At 41.6% G+C, this 18,890-nt stretch overlaps 2 protein-coding genes across 12 annotated transcripts in view; one reads left to right on the forward strand and one right to left on the reverse strand.

Annotated features, from left to right (window-relative positions):
* Window positions 1-14,057, forward strand: part of LOC128881944 (PDF receptor-like) — a 19,340-nt gene extending 5,283 nt beyond the window's left edge. Inside the window, exons 1-13 of one of the 10 annotated variants that reach the window (XM_054133409.1) lie at window positions 1-130; window positions 221-644; window positions 4,681-4,841; window positions 5,736-5,839; window positions 6,673-6,817; window positions 6,893-6,995; window positions 7,477-7,597; window positions 7,956-8,034; window positions 8,149-8,234; window positions 8,307-8,487; window positions 8,814-8,928; window positions 10,520-10,613; window positions 11,657-14,057. In XM_054133409.1, the coding sequence (XP_053989384.1) occupies window positions 4,794-4,841; window positions 5,736-5,839; window positions 6,673-6,817; window positions 6,893-6,995; window positions 7,477-7,597; window positions 7,956-8,034; window positions 8,149-8,234; window positions 8,307-8,487; window positions 8,814-8,928; window positions 10,520-10,613; window positions 11,657-11,939 (1,359 nt within the window). In that variant the 5' untranslated portion in view covers window positions 1-130; window positions 221-644; window positions 4,681-4,793 and the 3' untranslated portion in view covers window positions 11,940-14,057. Of the gene's footprint in view, window positions 131-220; window positions 645-672; window positions 1,261-1,436; window positions 2,753-3,257; window positions 4,191-4,680; window positions 4,842-5,735; window positions 5,840-6,672; window positions 6,818-6,892; window positions 6,996-7,476; window positions 7,598-7,955; window positions 8,035-8,148; window positions 8,235-8,306; window positions 8,488-8,813; window positions 8,929-10,519; window positions 10,704-11,651 lie in introns of those variants that run through there. The other 9 variants (XM_054133408.1, XM_054133411.1, XM_054133410.1 and 6 more) reach the window with 9 other exon arrangements.
* Window positions 14,058-14,187: 130 nt separating this feature from the next.
* Window positions 14,188-17,643, reverse strand: LOC128881946 (45 kDa calcium-binding protein). 2 transcript variants are annotated; one of them, XM_054133414.1, is made up of 6 exons: window positions 17,444-17,643; window positions 17,181-17,326; window positions 16,561-17,032; window positions 15,735-15,998; window positions 15,434-15,615; window positions 14,188-15,360 (listed from the first exon to the last, which is right to left on the reverse strand). In XM_054133414.1, the coding sequence occupies exons 2-6, from the start codon at window positions 17,181-17,183 to the stop codon at window positions 15,184-15,186; spliced, it is 1,098 nt and encodes a 365-aa protein (XP_053989389.1). In that variant the 5' UTR covers window positions 17,184-17,326; window positions 17,444-17,643; the 3' UTR covers window positions 14,188-15,183. The 2 variants fall into 2 exon arrangements, with proteins under 2 accessions (XP_053989389.1, XP_053989387.1); XM_054133412.1 differs by having other exon boundaries at window positions 16,561-17,326.
* Window positions 17,644-18,890: the final 1,247 nt, after the last annotated feature.

Here is an 18,890-nt window from a genome sequence, read left to right on the forward strand (position 1 = left end):
ATGCCCACTGAAATTACAAGAATCACAACAGTTTAGTGTTTGTAGGGAGTAGTCTCTTTCTTGAAGAAATATATTTTCTTCGCTGCCAGGCACCAAGGATGCTAAGACGCACGGTGATCGTCGGAGTGAGGTACGTACAACGTTCACTGCAATCAAAAGAAGCACAACAGTCGCGAGACTGACGAGAATCAGAAAACTCATGAAAATTTTTGTTTTCCAGCAGTCCACTATCCTGCGCGAAAGAAGCATTACCGTCCAGTTTGCATCCAGCTTTTGCCCCAGGATGTTAATAGCATCCGTCAAGACACGCTAGAAATGGGAACGAATCCCGAAAGACACGAGCTCGACTCGGGTCGGGGATTTCGAGTCGCTCCACTTTAATGTTTTCGAGGCCCGACACATCGATTCGCAACCGGGATTCGCATGCACATGCAGCTTACTTGAACTTGCCCTCCGGCCTTCGGGGGATGCACTTCCGTTTCCACGACGACAATAACGGCTACCAGAGAGACAGAGCGAATGAGAACCCGCGATTCGGCAATGCTGGGGGGTTGCGTCGGTGTTGGCGCATCACTCGACCCACTTCTCCGCATTTTGATTGCACTCGATGACGCCCCGACATGTTACCCAGTGCTAACAGCGCGGTAAAACTCCCTGGCTCTCTCGAGCCGTCTTTTTTCCCCTCTTCAGTCTCGCGGTACACGTTCCACGTTCTGAATCGCTGGCTGGAAATTAGCGAGAGATTTCCTGAGACGCATTCGTTCCGTCGAGTGCCTCTGGACATGCTCTCGTGGCTGTCCAAGTCGTCTTTGAACTGATAATAGGGACTTCGTTCTATTTGTAGCACTTTTGTGTTTCGCCTCTTCGAAGCTTCGCGGTTCATTTCCACGAGATTTCCTGAGACGTTAGCCTGTTTATTTCTCAGAATGCTTCCTTCGACATTCTTGAGTCCATCGAGTCCCACTGGACCATTCCATACTCGACCAGTCGTGTCCTTTTCTTATTCGACTCCGCGTTAACTTGAACGCTGCATTTAATTCTAGGGTTATCTTAAAGTTCTTGTTTCTGTTTCCGTGAAATCGAACTGCAGCCACGTTCGATTAAAGCGAGACGCGAACAGCCGATCTATGGCGCTTGAGAAAGTTTGACATCTTCCAATATCTCTCCCCAAGGATGTTCTCCAAGTTTGTACCTCTTTCTGTTTTACGAGAAAGTTTCGATCACTGGGAGGGGAAATTCTCTCCTGCTGTGTGCTCTATGGTAAAATACTCGAAGGATACTATCAATTAGAATGATCTGAATATTTCTGTCAGTCATATTTTTGGACGTATATGTACTTAAATTTAATAATATTGTTTATTTTCGCAACATTAGTATTATACATTTATTTTGTCTATTAGAATCATTTTATAAATTATATTTATATAATATTTCAGAATTCGCATAATAGCATACAACGAAGAGCATAGAATTGTACTATCTCGGTAATAAATAAGAAAGTATTGCTTTCCACGAAGAAGAGACGATTAATAAGCTACCGGTCGGTAAAGCGTCAAGTTTGAACAATTTCGTTGAACTTTTTAGTTTACTTTTAACGAGGGCTGGTCGAAACGTTTAATAAAGATAGTTAAATGCTCGCCAGGCTGTACCATTATTCTGAAGTTGAGATCTACTTCCTACCAGCAATTATTTTCGAAATCGCAGTTAATTGCAGAGCGTTGGAGCAATTAGAATTTCGAGGTAAGGGCAAAAATATCGTGCCCAGATTCTCTTGGAAAATATTGCACAGTTCAATATACATTTATATTATATTGTACAATATAACACAAACATAGTAATGTTGCATATAGTTTCTATAGAATTGTCCCAAGGTTCTTAGAAGATACTGTGCAGCGACGGTCCAGTGGGAAGTGCGCTTGACTCATAATCCAGAAGGCTCAGGTTCGATTCCTCGCAGCTTGGAAAAAGAATTATCCAACATAGAGAGTCCCTTGGCCCTTTCGGTTCGAATAGTTGGAGACTTGTAGCACGTTTCAGTACCGAGTGAACATTGTTCCCACTCTCATAGGTTTAGTCTTTCTCAAGACAAGATGCAGACTTGATGGAAACTTGGTACACTTTCTCATCATCGAATGACGTTTCTGAACTTGAATAGTTGGAGACTTGTAGCACGTTTCAGTACCAAGTGAACATTGTTCCTACTCTCATAGGTTTAGCCTTTCTCAAGATAAGATGCAGACTTGATGGAAACTTGGTACACTTTCTCATCATCGAATGACGTTTCTGAACTTGAATTTGGACTTGTCTCAACCCCACACCTCTCAAACTTTCTTCTGGCTTCTGATTTACAACATTCCACGAGTAGAATAACGTCGAGCAATTACGATTAGCCACTCGCAAAATCAGATCAATAGCTCGGTTCTTCATCCGTCCTTGGCTCCCCCGAATACCTTAAAGGTGCAGGTTTCAGACGAAGACAGGAGAACGGACTGCATTGCCGCGTGCTTGGAATTCTCGAGCTTTAATGGAACCCATAAGTCGCGCCTAACGTATGAAAAACCTGGCTCCTATATTCGCGCTTCGCCAGGAATAATAACACAGCCAATTTGTAAAACAAGTTATCTAATATTCATGCGCATTCCTCGCACTCGTTTCGAGATGTGACGACCTCCCCGGAATAAGTATGAAAAATCGTAGGACGCTTAACGATGAGCCATCTTGTTCGATAAAGCACCACGAAAGATTTATTTAGGTAGATAGATTTATTTAGATAGATTTAGGAGTTCGTGAGTATTTTTCGCATTACTATTTTCCAAATTCTTTTCTTTTTTAATATCGAAGATGGTTAAATTTCAAGCGACACTCGTAGAAAATGGTACGTTCTACAGCGATTTTTAATTTAATCGTGAATTGAAATTAGAAATTAATTCTCTCCATTTTATTTAACTCGTCCAGGGATCTTTTGAGGAGAATAAAAGGATTCCAATTTTCTGGATGACTCTTCTATCATTCTTATTATCTGAAATGACCAGATTGGCCCGTTGAGAAAGCCTTTAAGCAACAAGCTGGATAAATAGGCTCCTCTTTGAGACTTCTTCCGTGGTGTGTTCATGGTCGTCCTTTATTCGGATTTTTTGATAACGTGGAGATGAAAATTCTTTTTGAAACACTGCGAATCCCATTGTTAGTTGGAAGCCTCGCAGCTTCCGGCGAGTACCATCGGCTCGTTATTACTTTGAAACTATCAAAGTGGATCTTCAAGGAAATTTAAAACAGCTCTAGCTTGTATTAAACCTGTCGTCCTTTTTTTTTTTAATTGGGAACGAACGTCGCGAACTTGTAGTTTCCAACTATTTTAATATCAGCTTCAACGTCAAAGCTGCCACAATTTATTCAATTATTAAACGAGCACAGGTGAAACACATTTAACGTTGAAGACACCAATTTCTTTTAATTATTATTACTGGTCTGTGGGTTCTATTTGTTATATAAACTAATATAATAAACACATTGTAAATGTGCGTGCACTTGTGCGAAAGAGCATTGCATATATGCGTGTTTTCTACATTATTGTACATCGTCGATGCAGAAAATCCGCAGTCCAATTATTATAAAACGTTTTTATTGGCCGTAAAAGTAAGCAATTTGCGGAAGGTCGCGATGAAAGGAGGAGAAATCGCTGTAGCATAACTGAAGCATCGATTCACGTTTCAGTGACAGAAAATGGAAATTTATATCGGACGAATTCATTAATTCCCGTTTACTTTGTTAATGGATTTTATGGTAATATTCTCTGGTTCGATATCGGTGTCCACTGGAATACACAAACATGTTCTAGTTTATTTCAACACAGTTCCGCAATTACAAACGAATAATTACACAAAGTAAAAAAGATAAGATACTACAATTTAAAATTTTCAACGCAATTTTTATTCTGCTTTAAGGAAATTTGTAGAGCTTTAAATTTATATGAAAATTTGTTCGAAGGATTTGGAGAACTCAGGGCAAAGGTTCTTGTAAACGAAGCAGAAACGTTTGACAGAGGAATCAAAATTTAATATTAAGAGAAGAATCAGCGGTTAGAATAAATGCAACTTGAATTCAATTGAGTTCTCGGTTTTCGACAAACCCTTTGGAGCTCCTGGCTTCCAGTTGTTTACTCAAAGTTCAGCGGTTCCATTATAACGTAGGTAGCGACTGATTGCCAGCCACGAAACTATTTCAAAGAGAATATCAATTCGGTTAACTTTGCACTTAGTCTTGCCACCGTGAGTTGTAATTTCGAGAATCAATTTTTCAGTTGCATACACCTGGCCAACTTGCGTCTATTACTTGTTAAAAAGAAAGAAAGAAAGAAGATATTATTAAGAGGATATTATATTATTATGATATTAGATATTAAGAAGATAAGTTGTAATATTACATTGAAATGTAACGGAGATGTTTATAAAACATCTATTCAACTATATCTTCTTAACTGGAATCACCAAATCTACCAATATGCCATGAATTGTTTTTATATTTTAAGCTGTATAATATGTACGTTTGTTGTATTTAATTTGCGCGCATTCGCATGGATATTGGTTCCCAAGTGAATTGGTGATCTCAGCAGCAATTGTTGAATAACGAAGGGCCTTGGTACTGCGAGCTTTACGTAACAGCGTGCATTGTTTGTTTAAGAATCCGTGGAGAAGAAATGTGGTTACAACGGTCGCTGGGAGGGCCAGAACGGCACCAGCAACGAGGACTCGCCCCACGGCTGGGCAAACTACACGACCTGCTTGACACCGGAAATGCTTCGGTTGCACGGGAAAGTTTACACAAACACCATCGAGGGTAACGTGAGTATCACTCGAACCTCGAGACTGGCGGAATATAAATGAACTCCTCGTCGCTTCTTTTTCGTTATTCCAAAGACGTGTATCCAGAGGAAGATGAGGAAAAATTCTATCTGAATAATGGATGAATTATGTCACCTTGGAGACCATTCAACTCGTGAACATTCTTCAGCGTTGTTAGTAATTTAGATATTCGAGAACAATAACTGCGGATACTTATGCAGTTTAATGTTTGTATACATACAGAAAAAGAAATTGTACGTCGAATGAATTGTTTTTATATTTTAAGCCGTATAATATGTACGTTTGTTGTATTTAATTTGCGCGCATTCGCATGGATTTCTCCGTATTTCCATGCATGAACATTCTCACGCGTAATTATAACAATTAAAACGGGACACACCGTGTACATGACACGCGATTATGGCTGCTTAAAGTTTCGAGAGGCATAAAAGTGGGCCAAATCGATTCCTGGCGGATAGCAGGAACGGGAAGAAATTAACTTGTGAAAGAGATCGATGAGCCCAGCCGGAAGAAAGGCCTCCGGCCTGCTCTTTTTCTGGATGACAGCTTAAATGGCGAATATCTATTTAATACAACTCTGGAAACTGTCCAACTGAACCATTATCAGCCCCTCTGTACCGCGTTTATTGCAGTTTGAAGGCCACTTATCGCCCTGTCATTCAAATCAAGGGGACAGATCACTGTTTGTTAAAGTACTAATGTTAAAAACTACTCTTTTAAGAGAGTATTCGAAAAATTTTGACTACTGGGTGTATTTGAAATTAAAAAAGTCAAAATTGTTTCAAACTAGACAGTATTAATTAATGCAGTTTAACCAAGACCACGCCCTTGTATCGTCTTTGATTATAACCTTCATCTGTCTTTTTGTTTCAGATGAAGATGGACATAGCCGAGAGGACTCGAACACTGGAGTTTGTCGGTTTAAGCATTTCCTTGGTAGCGCTCCTCGCCTCGCTCGCTATATTCTGTCGATTCAGGTGGGAAGTTCATTATTTCCCGAAGAAACTGCCAACTTCCTTCCTCCCACGCAATCTATTTCCCCCTGAAAAACTAATTTCAAGAGGAACGAGTCATTGCTTCCGTAAATACAAAAGTGTTTCGCTTACTGTGACCTCGCGTGGCCAAGTTGGGAGACCAAGACCTAATCGAAATTCAACTAAACTATATTTAAGTTCGCGACAAATGTTTGTTTTCTTTTATTAACTGTACAATGTAAATCGGCGTGAAACTACGTGTACCATCGAATCATGGCAAACTCGAACAGATATCCGTCGTAGAAATGAATTGTTAGTATACTTTTAAGCGAAGTACGGTTGATTACATACGTAATCAACGTAGTCGATTATACTACTTTAAGCGAAGCGCAGCGTGTTCCCATTCGACTCTCCATTCAGGGTATATTTATTTATTCCTCCGTCTACCGTGTTCCATTAATGAACAAAAGAACTCAACTTCGTGTATGGCAACGATTCACCTCGAAAGATGGGAGAGTGTGTTTGTTTCGCGAAACTGGGTTAAGCTTTCCCTAAGACTTAACATTACTGGAATGGAAACACCAACGATGTCAAAGCGTTCAGAATGCGTAACGTCCGTTTCCTCTCCGTGAGAGTAATTGTTTTTATTATCTCCGACGCGAGACTGCGAACTCGCAAATTGAATTCCTTTTTTAATAACTCGCGATATCTGAACGGTTCGACGGATTTCGACGAATGAAAATGTATGAGGATGTAGATTCGCTTCCCTTTGACGAGGTCCTACTGTATTTCTTTAGTTAGTGCAATTGGAATCACTTGTTCGTCGTATGCCTTAGGTCCCTAAGAAACACCAGAACCAGAATCCACAAGAACCTGTTTGTCGCCATGGTTGTCCAGGTTCTTATACGCTTGACTGTGTACATCGACATAGAGATCCTCAGGAGAAAGACGTATGGCATTCAACGAGGCATTGGGAACACCGTAAGCGCTTATACTAATTATTTATTCATTTATATTAGGAGTTGTTAGAAAAGCATGGGCTTATTTCTGTTACAGCCTGTTCTATGCGAGGCTAGCTACGCTCTGCTGGAGTACGCAAAGACCGCCATGTTCATGTGGATGTTCATAGAGGGTCTGTTCCTGCACAATATGGTCACTGGTGAGTCTCTTGGCGAAACCGTGTTTTCACAGGAGAAGTGAAACATTGGTCCAAGTAAATTTATCATCGACCAGCGCGAGGATATAAATTAAAAAGCGATACATTTACGTATCTCTCGAACGACTATTTATTTTTATCTCCACTATTTGCTTTAGAACGGCGTCAGGGAATATACGGCTACACTCGTGTTGTAAAAAAGGAAAAGGAAACTATTTTTTAATACATGAAAGCGAAGTCGCAGGGAAAATTCAGTGGCTGTAGCTCGTCCAGCTGTCGAGCGTTCTAACCGTGAGCACGTTTAAGTATGCGAAAATTAAACATTTCTCAGCTCCCAGCAACCGTCCCATTTTGCACCCAACACAGCCGTCGCGTACCGTGAAAACCTAGCGAGTTTGATGAAACATTCCTGAGTCCCTCCGTCCAGAATTAAAGACACGTATTTTCCCTTTTTCATCTGGTTCTATGGATTTGTTTGTCGCAGTCACGGTATTCCAAGAGACGTCCTACTACCGAATGTACAGATTCGTTGGATGGGGATGCCCCGTTCTGATGACTCTCGCCTGGGCCGTCGTCACGGCGTTCTATTACCACCCGAAGTCCAGGTAGGCCGGCACTCAGACCTGGGGCGTTGGAAGGAATTTACTATAGAAGTCCAAGAATCTAATGGCGTAAATTGGTGGTTGCACCTTTGAGGAGATTCAACGCGATCATGTATTTTAATCATAGTCTCTTAAATTAAGTAATTCGTACATTTCGATTGATTCAGTCATGGTCTTCAATTAAATTACACAAGTCATGCTCCTCAACTGATGTAATTACGTTGGACTTGATTTACATAATTCACACATTTCACTATACTATAGATATACACTATAGATTGAGTCACGTTGCAATCGAATGATACAATTCTTATTCTTGGATAAACTTAATTACATTGTAACGAAGCAAAACGAATGTTAGATTTTCCAGATGCTGGTCGGGATACAATTTGTCTTCCTACTTTTGGATCCTCGAGGGTCCCAGGTACGCGGTGATATTGGTAAGGACGTTATAACGTAAAAAGTCAGGTGTTTTTTTTAGGAAAATGAGAGAGACAGGTGTCTAAAATTTGGCGAGATTTGCAATAGTCTATACATTGATTTCAATCCTCCAGTTCAATTTTCTGTTCCTGCTGAATATCGTGAGGGTGCTCGTGGTGAAGCTGCGACAGAGTCACACCAGTGAGGTAGAGCAAGTTGTGTGAGTCGATGAAAAATTTTGATAATCTAACTCTAAGGCGGATTAGAGTCGAGACAGTATATTCTTTTGTAGAAAGGCAGTGAGAGCTGCCGTGGTGCTTCTGCCATTGCTGGGCATCACCAACGTGCTCTTTATGATCGAGGCACCCCTGCACAACGTGAAGAAATTCGCGGTTTGGTCCTACTCGACGCACTTTCTGCAGTCCTTTCAGGGCCTCTTCATCGCGACCCTTTACTGCTTCCTAAACGGCGAGGTGAGACACGATGCCACTCAGAAATGGGCGAAATTAGAAAACAATTACAAGTAATAAATGTCTAAAGTACAAAATGGTAGAAAGTAACGCTTTCATCGCTGACATATTTTCCAAAAATGTCGCAACAAATGTGTTCACACATGTCATTGTGTGAAACTGTAAACCATAAAAATTATATTTGAAAAATAAGGAGGAGCCTGAAAAATAAGGTCCACCTTATAAGGTACATAATTAGGAATATTCGTGGATCCTAGGATTTCAATCATAAATTATCCAACTTCTCCAGATTTATTTTCTCCACTGACAAATGACTGTTTTCTGCACAGGTGAGGCTCGCCCTGGACAAAACTATCTCCGTCTACCTTTCCCTGAGAGGAACTGACATCCAGGCCAGGAGGCAATCGACTTTCAGTGGCTGTCAACCTCAACGTATCGCGTCAGGTCAGTTCGAAGGACCCAGAAGTTCCCTTTGTAGCAAGCTTTCAATTATAATCAATTACAGTTCTTAAATTAAATAATTAATTTAAACAGATGTAATTAAAAATGATTTAATTAACGATTTACGGTTGATTTAAGAGGAATTAATCCAAAGCCATTTAATTTGAAATGTTAGTGGAAGGAATGCAGGTAAAGTTAATCGATAGGTTTAATGACTTTTGTGAAATTCGTGGTCAAGGAGAAGCTGTGCTGGTCTTGCTGCGATTACACATTAAACATTAAACAAGAATACTCTGTATATCGCTGGGTAATTCACGTTATATCGAGCGCAAGGAAAGTTTAGTTTATCCAGGTAGTTCCGTGCGTTATTGGCAAAGCTGCGGTCTCACTCAAAGTTTGATAGACGCTAACACGTAGCAATGCAAGTTGGACGTATCGCCTTTCCGTATCCGAGTTCCGGATTGTTGGCTCGCCACGCAGCGGGTGCACGTTTATCTTTCGCTTGAAACGCGTCTGGTAATTTGCCGACAGACTACACGTGCAATTATCCTAACACGACGCCATGAAACGTAAATTAATCGCTGGAACTTTGTTTAAATTGCGCCAATGAGCATTAACTCGGGCATGTCTAAGCGTTATCTTTGATCACAGTTGTCCTATTTATGTAACACTGCTGCACTTCAATTACGAAGATAATTTAGTAAGATCTGTATTTTAATTTGGTTGCGAGTGAATTACATTGTTCATACGTTTCAATAGATTACGTTACAATTAAAATAAATAATTCATACGTTTCAGTAGAAAATACGTATCTCGATATTAAAAGTCCCACTGTTTCAGGAACGTTCGCAGCCTAATTATCAAGACTTCCGCGCGCAAGGACTATATAGGACGAGTCGACGATCGAGCGAGTCACGATTCCCATTCTCGTCGCTCCCTTCGAAGCTTCCACGCATCCCTCTCTCTCGCCCCTAAATCGCGCATGAGATCGATTCGCCTCGAGTGAATCTCGGCCAACGCTTTTCCGGACTTTAAGAGCCCCCGGAGTGCTCCGGCTTTCGTTAATTTGATTGAACGCGGCGTACCTGACGACGAGTTTTTAGCGACGACTCTTCGGCCGACGCTATAGGTTTCTGACCTTGTTTTAAAAATAATTTCACGCGCTGAATTTCACCGAGTGCTCCGCCAGCTTTTACACGAAATCGTGGAAACGAACTTGGCCGGGTGGTTGGGGGAATGTATGCACAAGATTAAGATTAATCGAAGCGCGACAAGTTTCGAGTGCTTTAGCAAGATATGCTTTTAATCGAGACTGGGCGCAGTCGTTCAGCTATGCTCGCGTAATTGCAATGTAATCGAATTAATCAAAGAGTACGAATTATATCGTTCGATTGAAACGTGACTCGGTCTTTCTATCGAGACGTGTGAATTATGTGAATCAATTCCAACGTAATTAGATCAATGGAAATGTATGAATCGTGTAATTCAAGTGCCCAACTTTTAGAAACGTTGGACGGATCTTGCTTGATAAATATCCTAATCTTTAAACGGAGGAATTCTAATATTATCGATTAACAATTATCGACGGTTACAGTGATCGAGATGGAGGAGGAAGAGATCAGATCCAGTGGGTGGACAAGACTGTGCTGTCGAGGTGGAAACACTCCACCGCCGGACCGACCTGCCGAGTGAGTAATGATCGAGGAAAGCTCGCCAATCCGCATTTAGATCATTGCCAGCATCGACGGTCGATCCTCCTCGCAAGATCATACCAGTAGGTAAAAACACGAGACACGCGCGAGCCATGCATGCGCTGCTGCATCGTTTCCCCTTGTTCTAAAACCCCCACCATTCCTTGGCAAGGGTACTGCCCTCCAACAAGTTGCTTTCATTCCCCCCAGAAGTCTTCCAAACGACGCAAACTCTACCACAGAATTATTATTTACCCTGTGAGTGAGGTCCACATGTCTCAGATCACCAATTTCAACAAGTTATTATAATTTTACTGTCCCTTAGATGAATAACGCACTGTACTGTACCTTCATCGTACTGTATTTTAATTCGCTCCATTCTCCTATCGTTCATTGAACCACAGACTTCTTTTCTTTCCCCGATACACTCCTCAGATATCATTTAGGGTTTCTTTAAAGTTAGAAATTCTCTCCATCGCCCTTCGATTTCTTTTCTTCGGCACAACTCGACCCTTAATCTTTCTCCGATGATTCAATCATCGACGTTCTTCTATTCCGCTTACCTCCTCTCTTTCACTCTAACTCTCTCGCCCTGCGCACCTCCCTCCCTCGCGAATAGCACCACGCATGGGGCAACTTTACCCTGACACAGCGTTTCGCCAGATCCTCGAAGTCGATAAATGGAACCGCAGGCAGCTTGCATCGCTAGTGTTCACGTTTTGCATGATCTCTGTGTGTTTGTGTGCGTGTGTGTGTGTGTGTGTGTGTGTGTGTGTGTGTGTGTGTGTGGAAATTAAAGATAATTCTCCAAGCGACGCCAAATTGTTCAATGTTAATTATCTTAATTGTTATTTTCACTCCCAACAACTGGGAACGATGAATATAGAAATTGTCTGAAGAACATATTATAGATACAAATCTTACTCGCCCTGTGTATATATATATCTATATATTCTATATATTCTAACATAAATATATATATATGCACCCACTCCTGCAATTTCGCTTGAGGCTGATCGCTTTCTCGCGTTCCAGAACAGCTGTCTGACCATGGAGTACCTCTGGCGCTGGACGGAAGCAGCGAGATCTCCCGGAAATTACCAAGACCTGCGCCGCGAGCTTCATAGGGGGTTGGAGGAGCACCTGGAGACGAGCCAGGAAGTCGAGGCATCGGGAGTTCGGTTCGAGCCTCCGTCAAACTGGCCTGGCCGAGCCGATGATTCAGCTCCAGGCTACGACAGTCTCGAATGGTTGCGAGTCGGTAGATTCCTCGGTCGAGGAAACGAGGATCTGCTGATGGGAGCGAGTACCTGCAGACTGTGAAACGTGGCAGGTGGTGGACAAACCGTTGAGCGACGGTTCTGTCATTCCGTCAGTCTGGACGTTAGCCAGAAAGTCTGGAGACGATCTGTATCGGACTTAAAGTCTCCTGGATGACACTGATAGTAATCAGAGCGTGCAAGGGCCAAGTGTTTTAGACCGAACGTTTCATCGCGGGATGAGAGCTCACTTGGAAGACCTGGACGCCGACCCAGACGTTCAAGGGCTGGGGATATCGGGCTGCGAGTGTCATCGTGCGACGTAGAAGAATCTGGGAGAGCTTGGACGCCAGCCAAAATGTTGGAGGACCAGGTGTTTTGGACTGCGAGCTTAAACGACGATGTAGAAGCACCTGGAGGGATTGGTAGATCAGCCAGGGAGTTCAAGAGCCAGTGTTTAGCCAAAAACTGCGTGGACCTCGATGATATTCGCCTTCAGGCTAGACCTGCTTCAGCTATTTGCTAATTTTTTAGCTGCTTTTACCGGGACGACCACCTAGGACATCTTGGTTGCCTTTGACGATACGATGTCCTTGATATCTTGACAAGAAACTACCTAAACAATGCTTTACTTTTTATTAATTTTTAAATAATAATAATCCTCCTCTTCTTTGCGTCGTCAGAGGCAACCAAGGTACTTGAGGCAGTTGAGATTCGTGTTCGATTTTAAGGAGTCCATCAAACGGTGCAATGGACCGTCGAGAGAGCGAGGGTTTACGGGTGATTAGGGTAACCTCGGTGCGAAATTACAGCCTGATGCGCGGTATTCGAGTCAGAGCTTCCTTGAGTTGAGGAAATCAGGGACGGAAGGGGGGGAATTGATGAGAGTTGGCGAGTTTCGGAACACCGAGTCAAGGGATGCATGTTAACGACACTTTGAATGCAAGTTGACGAGTGGAAACCTTCCAAGTTCGAATGCGAATTTAATGTTCGTAAATCGGTGGAACGACTGAATAGAAATTCGAATAAGGAACTTTTAAGGTAATCTCTGCGTTGAAATTTGCCTTCGAATCGCAGCGATCGACGATTCGCCTACTTTTATTTGTGTAGGATGTTCTTTGTTAGGAGTCTCTATCGCTTGAAATTTTAGAATGTATCTACGTCGAGCTGTGCACCGTTTGAGAACGTTCACGACGAGGATGTGGAGAGAAACGCCGAGTCGTTTGCGGAGGCAACTGCTTTCCTGGCCCTGAACCAGAATCGTCCAACGATTATCTCGCGAGATTCGGGCAATTACCACCCACGTTGAAGGACTCGTTCAAGTTCACCGTCGATAAAGCCGCGATAGTTGCAGGAAAACCGTGTGAAAGTGCTGATGCAATGGGTTTCTTCTTTTTTTTTTTTTTTTTTAATGAAAATTCACTATTATAAGGGTAGGAGAAGTCGACACTTTTTGGGAGATTTAATGAAGTTTCTGTTTGGTTAAAGCAAGTGTATGGAATTGTAGAGATTAGAATTTATATGAAAAATTATCGACATTTCGTTGTACCGATCAAGTTGTGAGAAAATCTGTACCTACGGAGGAGAATTGAACCCTAACGCCTTCTGGCGTGCTACTTCGGTACCTTATCGTCGATATATAATCTTACGTTTGATAACTACTTTTGGAAATTCAAATCATAAATATCCAAAGAAGTGTCGAGTCTCTGCGCGTATAATACTAAATTTTCGTAAACAGAATTTTAAATCTACCAAGATGCGAAATTTCAATCGAATCGGTGACCTGAATGGCCTGCACTCTCCTCGCGAGACTATTCGAATAATTTAATATCGTACGAGTATTCCAATCCTACGAATAAACTTCGTGTATCATTATTTCGAAGTTTATTCGTATCTCTGTACTCCGATTCGACCCCAGTTTTGGAAACCCATTGCTAGAGTTTTGTTGTTCTCATATTTGGATACTCGAATATAATTGAATCCTCGATTATCCGAATATCATTCTCCCAGGGGGAGAGTCATTTTTCGAAAGCTGTAACGTCGCCTATCTGTCACCTGTGTCGAAAGCGCAGGGTAATTAGTCGTAAGGCCAATTAGCGGACGCGTCGTTGCTTGAATAATTTTTGTAGACGTGCGTTTTTTTAATATGTAAATAAATAATCGTGACATCGTGCGTTTGCAGTGTATCTACCTCCACACTTCCCATGGAAAGAAAAGGGTTTGATGAAACCTTAAAAATTTTAATGACGAAGTGTTGGTTAGTTGGACAATTTTCAAAGTACTCGAATATATGAATTGATAACTACTAATGGTACTTGGTAAAAAGTTTTATTGAGACAGCGAACGGTACAAAAATGTGTCGTAAAGTACAAATGCTTTTTAAAAAGGAACATAGATTTATCTCGATAAAATATTTTCTGTTTGTGTTGATTTTTGTAAACAAGGAGCATATTCTAAAAAATGTACAAGTACGTCTCATGCGAATTCTTTTCAAGTGTAGAAATTAAGTCCTCGAAACAGTTTTCCTGCGACATAAGAATTCACGAAAAATATTTTCGAGTGTTCGATTGCTTCCCTAATGCTATATTACCTTCTTTTAAGATACAGTTGATAAATAATAGCAATGATCCATTAATGGGACGGATTCGTGAATTTGATCTTCAAGGTTTAAATGTAGTAAAGAGGGAAAAAATTGTGACGCTGTAAATACTTAGATAATTGTAAATAAGAAACTCGCTTAATTCTAGGTCGGTTGCAGGCAACGAAATAATATTCTACGTCGCGAAGACTATCACAGATGCGTTTTAAAAATAATCTACAAAGTTCGTTGGAAGTTCTATCGACATGGCGATATTACTTTCAGCGAAAATCTCACGCTTTGTTCTGCAACAACTTTATGATTCAACCAATTCCTTATGTTAAATTCAACGAATGCACGTGTATTATAAAGTTTATGATATAAACACAAGAATAGAATTAACGCTAGAAGCATAGAAACGACAGTATAGCTTCGTTGGATGAAAAAACAAACTTTCAGCTGGTTGTATAAGTGATTTCTGTCACTTATACAACAAATATTGTCTGTTCGAGTGATAGTGGACCTTTTTGAAACGAGATTCGAGGAGACCAGAATTGAACTAATAATTTCAGTTTGGTCTTTACTGAAATAGTATGAAAATAGTGAGCAATTTTGGTCAGAAAAAGGGTACCGTTCTTTTCTACAAAATACGATAGAAACGTTGATTTTTCAGCCTTTCATTTTCTATTAATCCTCTCCTCCATCTCCTTCGAGATCTGTTTTCAGTCCATCAAAACTCGTCGTGGAAGCTTCCCTCGGTGTCCACCATCTTGCTGCCCAGGAACAGGTCCATTTTGCTCAGAATTTCTGGAAGGTTCAGCTTCCCATCGAGATTCGTGTCCGACAGATTAATCAAATGCTGAGCTTCTTGAATCGCATGCCTCGGATTCGTTGGATCTATATACATCTGAACAATGGTCGTTGGAGTTAAGTATCTTTCAACATTACAAATATCTTCCAAAATTGTATTCCTTGCTCACCAAAAGCTCTATTCTATCAGCCTTGCCATTTTTGTTTTTGTCTATCAGATGCCGAAACTCCTGTCGCCTGTCTTCGCTTCCACCCACGGTCTCGTGCTTGTCTTCTCTCAAATCCAGACCCATCCCGTCAGCAGGCAAGTCTGAGAACTCATCCTCTGTAAGCTGCTCGTCACCGTCACGGTCTGAAAGGAAAGGGAACAGAAACCATGAAATGCACTGTTTAAAAACAAGGTAGACATTCAAGTGTCCTACTGAGACACTCTACATAACAGAAACAATAAAAGAACAGTTGGTTCCTCACCAAACTTTTCAAACAGGTCGTCCACCATCTGCAGGAGCGCCCTGTGGCTGCTCTCAGGGTGAGTGAAAGCCAGGAACTCGTCCAGCGCCAGCCTCTCTGGATCGTTCCTAGCGGCCTCGGTCCATCTAGCTCTGTCCCTCATGATGCTCTCTTTCAAGCTTCGCGACATGTCGCTGTGTTTCTTGTCGTGAGAGCTGATGTAGCTCTCGGGAAAGCCGTGCGACCGGAGAAAGTATGCGTGGTACTCTTCCCACGACACCTCACCTGTGAGGTTAAACAGAATATCTTATATCAAATACATAAACTTCTGTTAGAATATTATATAGAGTCAGATCATCGCTTGTAAACAAACTAGATTAGATTTTATGCATTTACGACGTGGAGTAATATACTATGTGATATGTAGAAGACACACATGAAAGTACTTCGTGTAAAAGTGCATACACCGTTTCTTTATATTAGATTTTATGCATTTACGACGTAGAGTAATATACTATGTGATATGTAGAAGACACATGAAAGTACTTCGTGTAAAAGTGCATACACCGTTTCTTTATATTAGATTTTATGCATTTACGACGTAGAGTAATATACTATGTAATACGTAGAAGACACACATGAAAGTACTTCGTGTAAAAGTGCATACACCGTTTCTTTATATTATATTTATACTTATATTTAGCACGTATTTGTTATATTACTATATTATATGACATACTCGTCGTTAATGTTTTTCTTTATATTATATTTATACTTATATTTAGCACGTATTTGTTATATTACTATATTATATGACATACTCGTCGTTAATGTTTTACAGACTCACCGTTCCGCGGATTATTGTCAATCGCAGTGAACAAGCCAACGTTTTCGCGCATGGCACGGCTGACGTGCTCCGTGATCTTGGTGTGAATCCACTTGGCCAGCTCCAGGATGTCCAACAGCTGATCCTGGTCGACGTCAGCCCTCTGAAAGATGTCCTCGAGCAACATCCGCGGGCTCTCGCGATTCTCCGCTTCCTCCGCCTCCTTTATACTCTGCTCGTCCCTGCGATCGTACCTCTGGCCCTTGTAGCGATCGAGATTGCTCGTATCGACCGTCACCGCCTCCAGTTCGACGAACAGATTCTCGATCATCTCGCTCTCTTTGTCCTTGTCCGTGGACGCTAGGCTCTTCAGGGGCACGTTCTTTTGGTACTTGACGAACAGGAGGGAAAGGTAGATGACCAGCGGTACCAGGATGGTCCAACGGAGGAAACGGAAACAGCGTAGATTAGAGTTGCAGGTGACCTTGGGAAACTGCGAAGGGAAAGTTGAGTTAGTTGCTCGTTTTCCTTGGACGAAGAGTAGAAAAGGGGTGGTATTATATGTATATAACGATGGAAGCATACTGTGGAAGCATACTGTGGAAGCATACTATCTCAGTAATAGATAAAGTATCGGTTACCATATCAGGAAGTGGATTGATACCAGTCGATGATAAGCGACAGGTGTAAGCATAAGGTCTGTCTGTTACATTCAGAGGGCGCCAAAAAATTGTATATATCCTTATGTTTAAACAAAGTGTTTTTGATGTTGAAACGCCTGGTCAACCTACATCCAAACAATAATTGTTGACAATTCATTCGGTCGATAACGTAGCTTAATAATGAACTTGTAACGCAAGAACTTATGCACACGTGTGATAAGAACGTAGAAAAGGTTACTCACAAGGTAAGAAAAATACATGACGGTCGATGCTCGAGCGAATCCCAGACCCAGAAATTTAGCGTCCTCCCCATCCAGGGATTCCCTCGCTACTCTTTCAACCCGAGCATCGTCACCGCTAGACAGAGCACACTTCGTGTTCTCCAGACGTTTTCTTCAACAACTGTCACTCTATTAAGCATGTCTCTTGTTTTGACAGCTGTACGAGCACGCACTGGTCAGCCACGAGCCACGACACACTCCGTCAGACGGAGAATGGTCTTCCATAGTCGAGAGCTGAAGACGTCTCCGCCAGGTCGAGAGGAGGACGCGAAACGATCCTGAGCGAGAAGATCGACGACAACGACACTGCAAACTGGCCTCGCAACGAGACGACTGTATTCTCCGATAGGAAATAAGCTAGGAGAGACTCCCGTTCGCACGCTGCACGGCGAAACGTTAACTCGGCGTATTGATCCACTTTCACTGTCGTGTCCGTTCTCTCGGCGCCTCTCTTCGTCTAGCTAGGGCTACTCCGTGGCGTTCCTCTTCTTTTAAGTTGCCAACTCTGTCTTATCGCTTAGGGACCCGTCCCCTTTCCCACGGAATCGAAAGGGAGGAAGGGTTTAATTTCAAAATGTACCCGTCGATAAATTACCGAAGAGTAATTTGGTAACATTCTTTGGGAATTATTTCCAAGAAAATTACGCCGGATTCGGACTCTTCCTTGCGCTCAGGGCTACGTGTAGAGTGTACAGATTGATAAGAAATTTGTTTAAATCAAGAAAAGTTGAACCTGATGTATCTCCGTTATTTTTAACGATAAGGAAAAATTGTTCGGACAAAAAATCGATGTTTTTTTCTTTTTTTAATAGATCGGGGTACTTTCGATATCGTAGCCTTGTAGCGGATCAAAAGCCAAGTTCGATGGTGTGTAATGTATCGACCTTGGGAAGAGTTACGACTCGGCCTGTGTATATGTATAACGTGGGTCAGCGCGGAAGTAAACGAAGACATGATTGTAATAAAATTAGTTGCCTCGTGTGTAATTCGTGTTATGTACAAATACTGGTAGGAATACATTCTAGAAACGAAGCAGCTCACGATAAAATAAATTCGTGTGGTAAAACGAACGTAACGAGTTACATATCCGCGCGTGCTAGAGTCGCGTTGATTTCTTGTCTTCGACTACGTAAAAAAGAAGAGAGAAAGACACACACATACGAACGAAAACGAAGTACACATCCGCAGTCAATTGTGATTTACATATTCACGGTATCGGAGAAAAAGAGACAACCATAAGACGAGGCGTTAATATCAATGAAAAATGATCGAGAAAAAGCGTTCTTCTTTTAGAAAGAATCACCTGTTGTAAACGCTTCGAGGACGAGACACGTGCTTATTTACATAATTTACTCAATAACAGACTCCGGTTAAAGATTCTAATTAAAACTATTAAGACTCTAATTAA

Source organism: Hylaeus volcanicus, chromosome 9 (assembly GCF_026283585.1).
Source record: "Hylaeus volcanicus isolate JK05 chromosome 9, UHH_iyHylVolc1.0_haploid, whole genome shotgun sequence".
Taxonomy (NCBI): domain Eukaryota; kingdom Metazoa; phylum Arthropoda; class Insecta; order Hymenoptera; family Colletidae; genus Hylaeus; species Hylaeus volcanicus.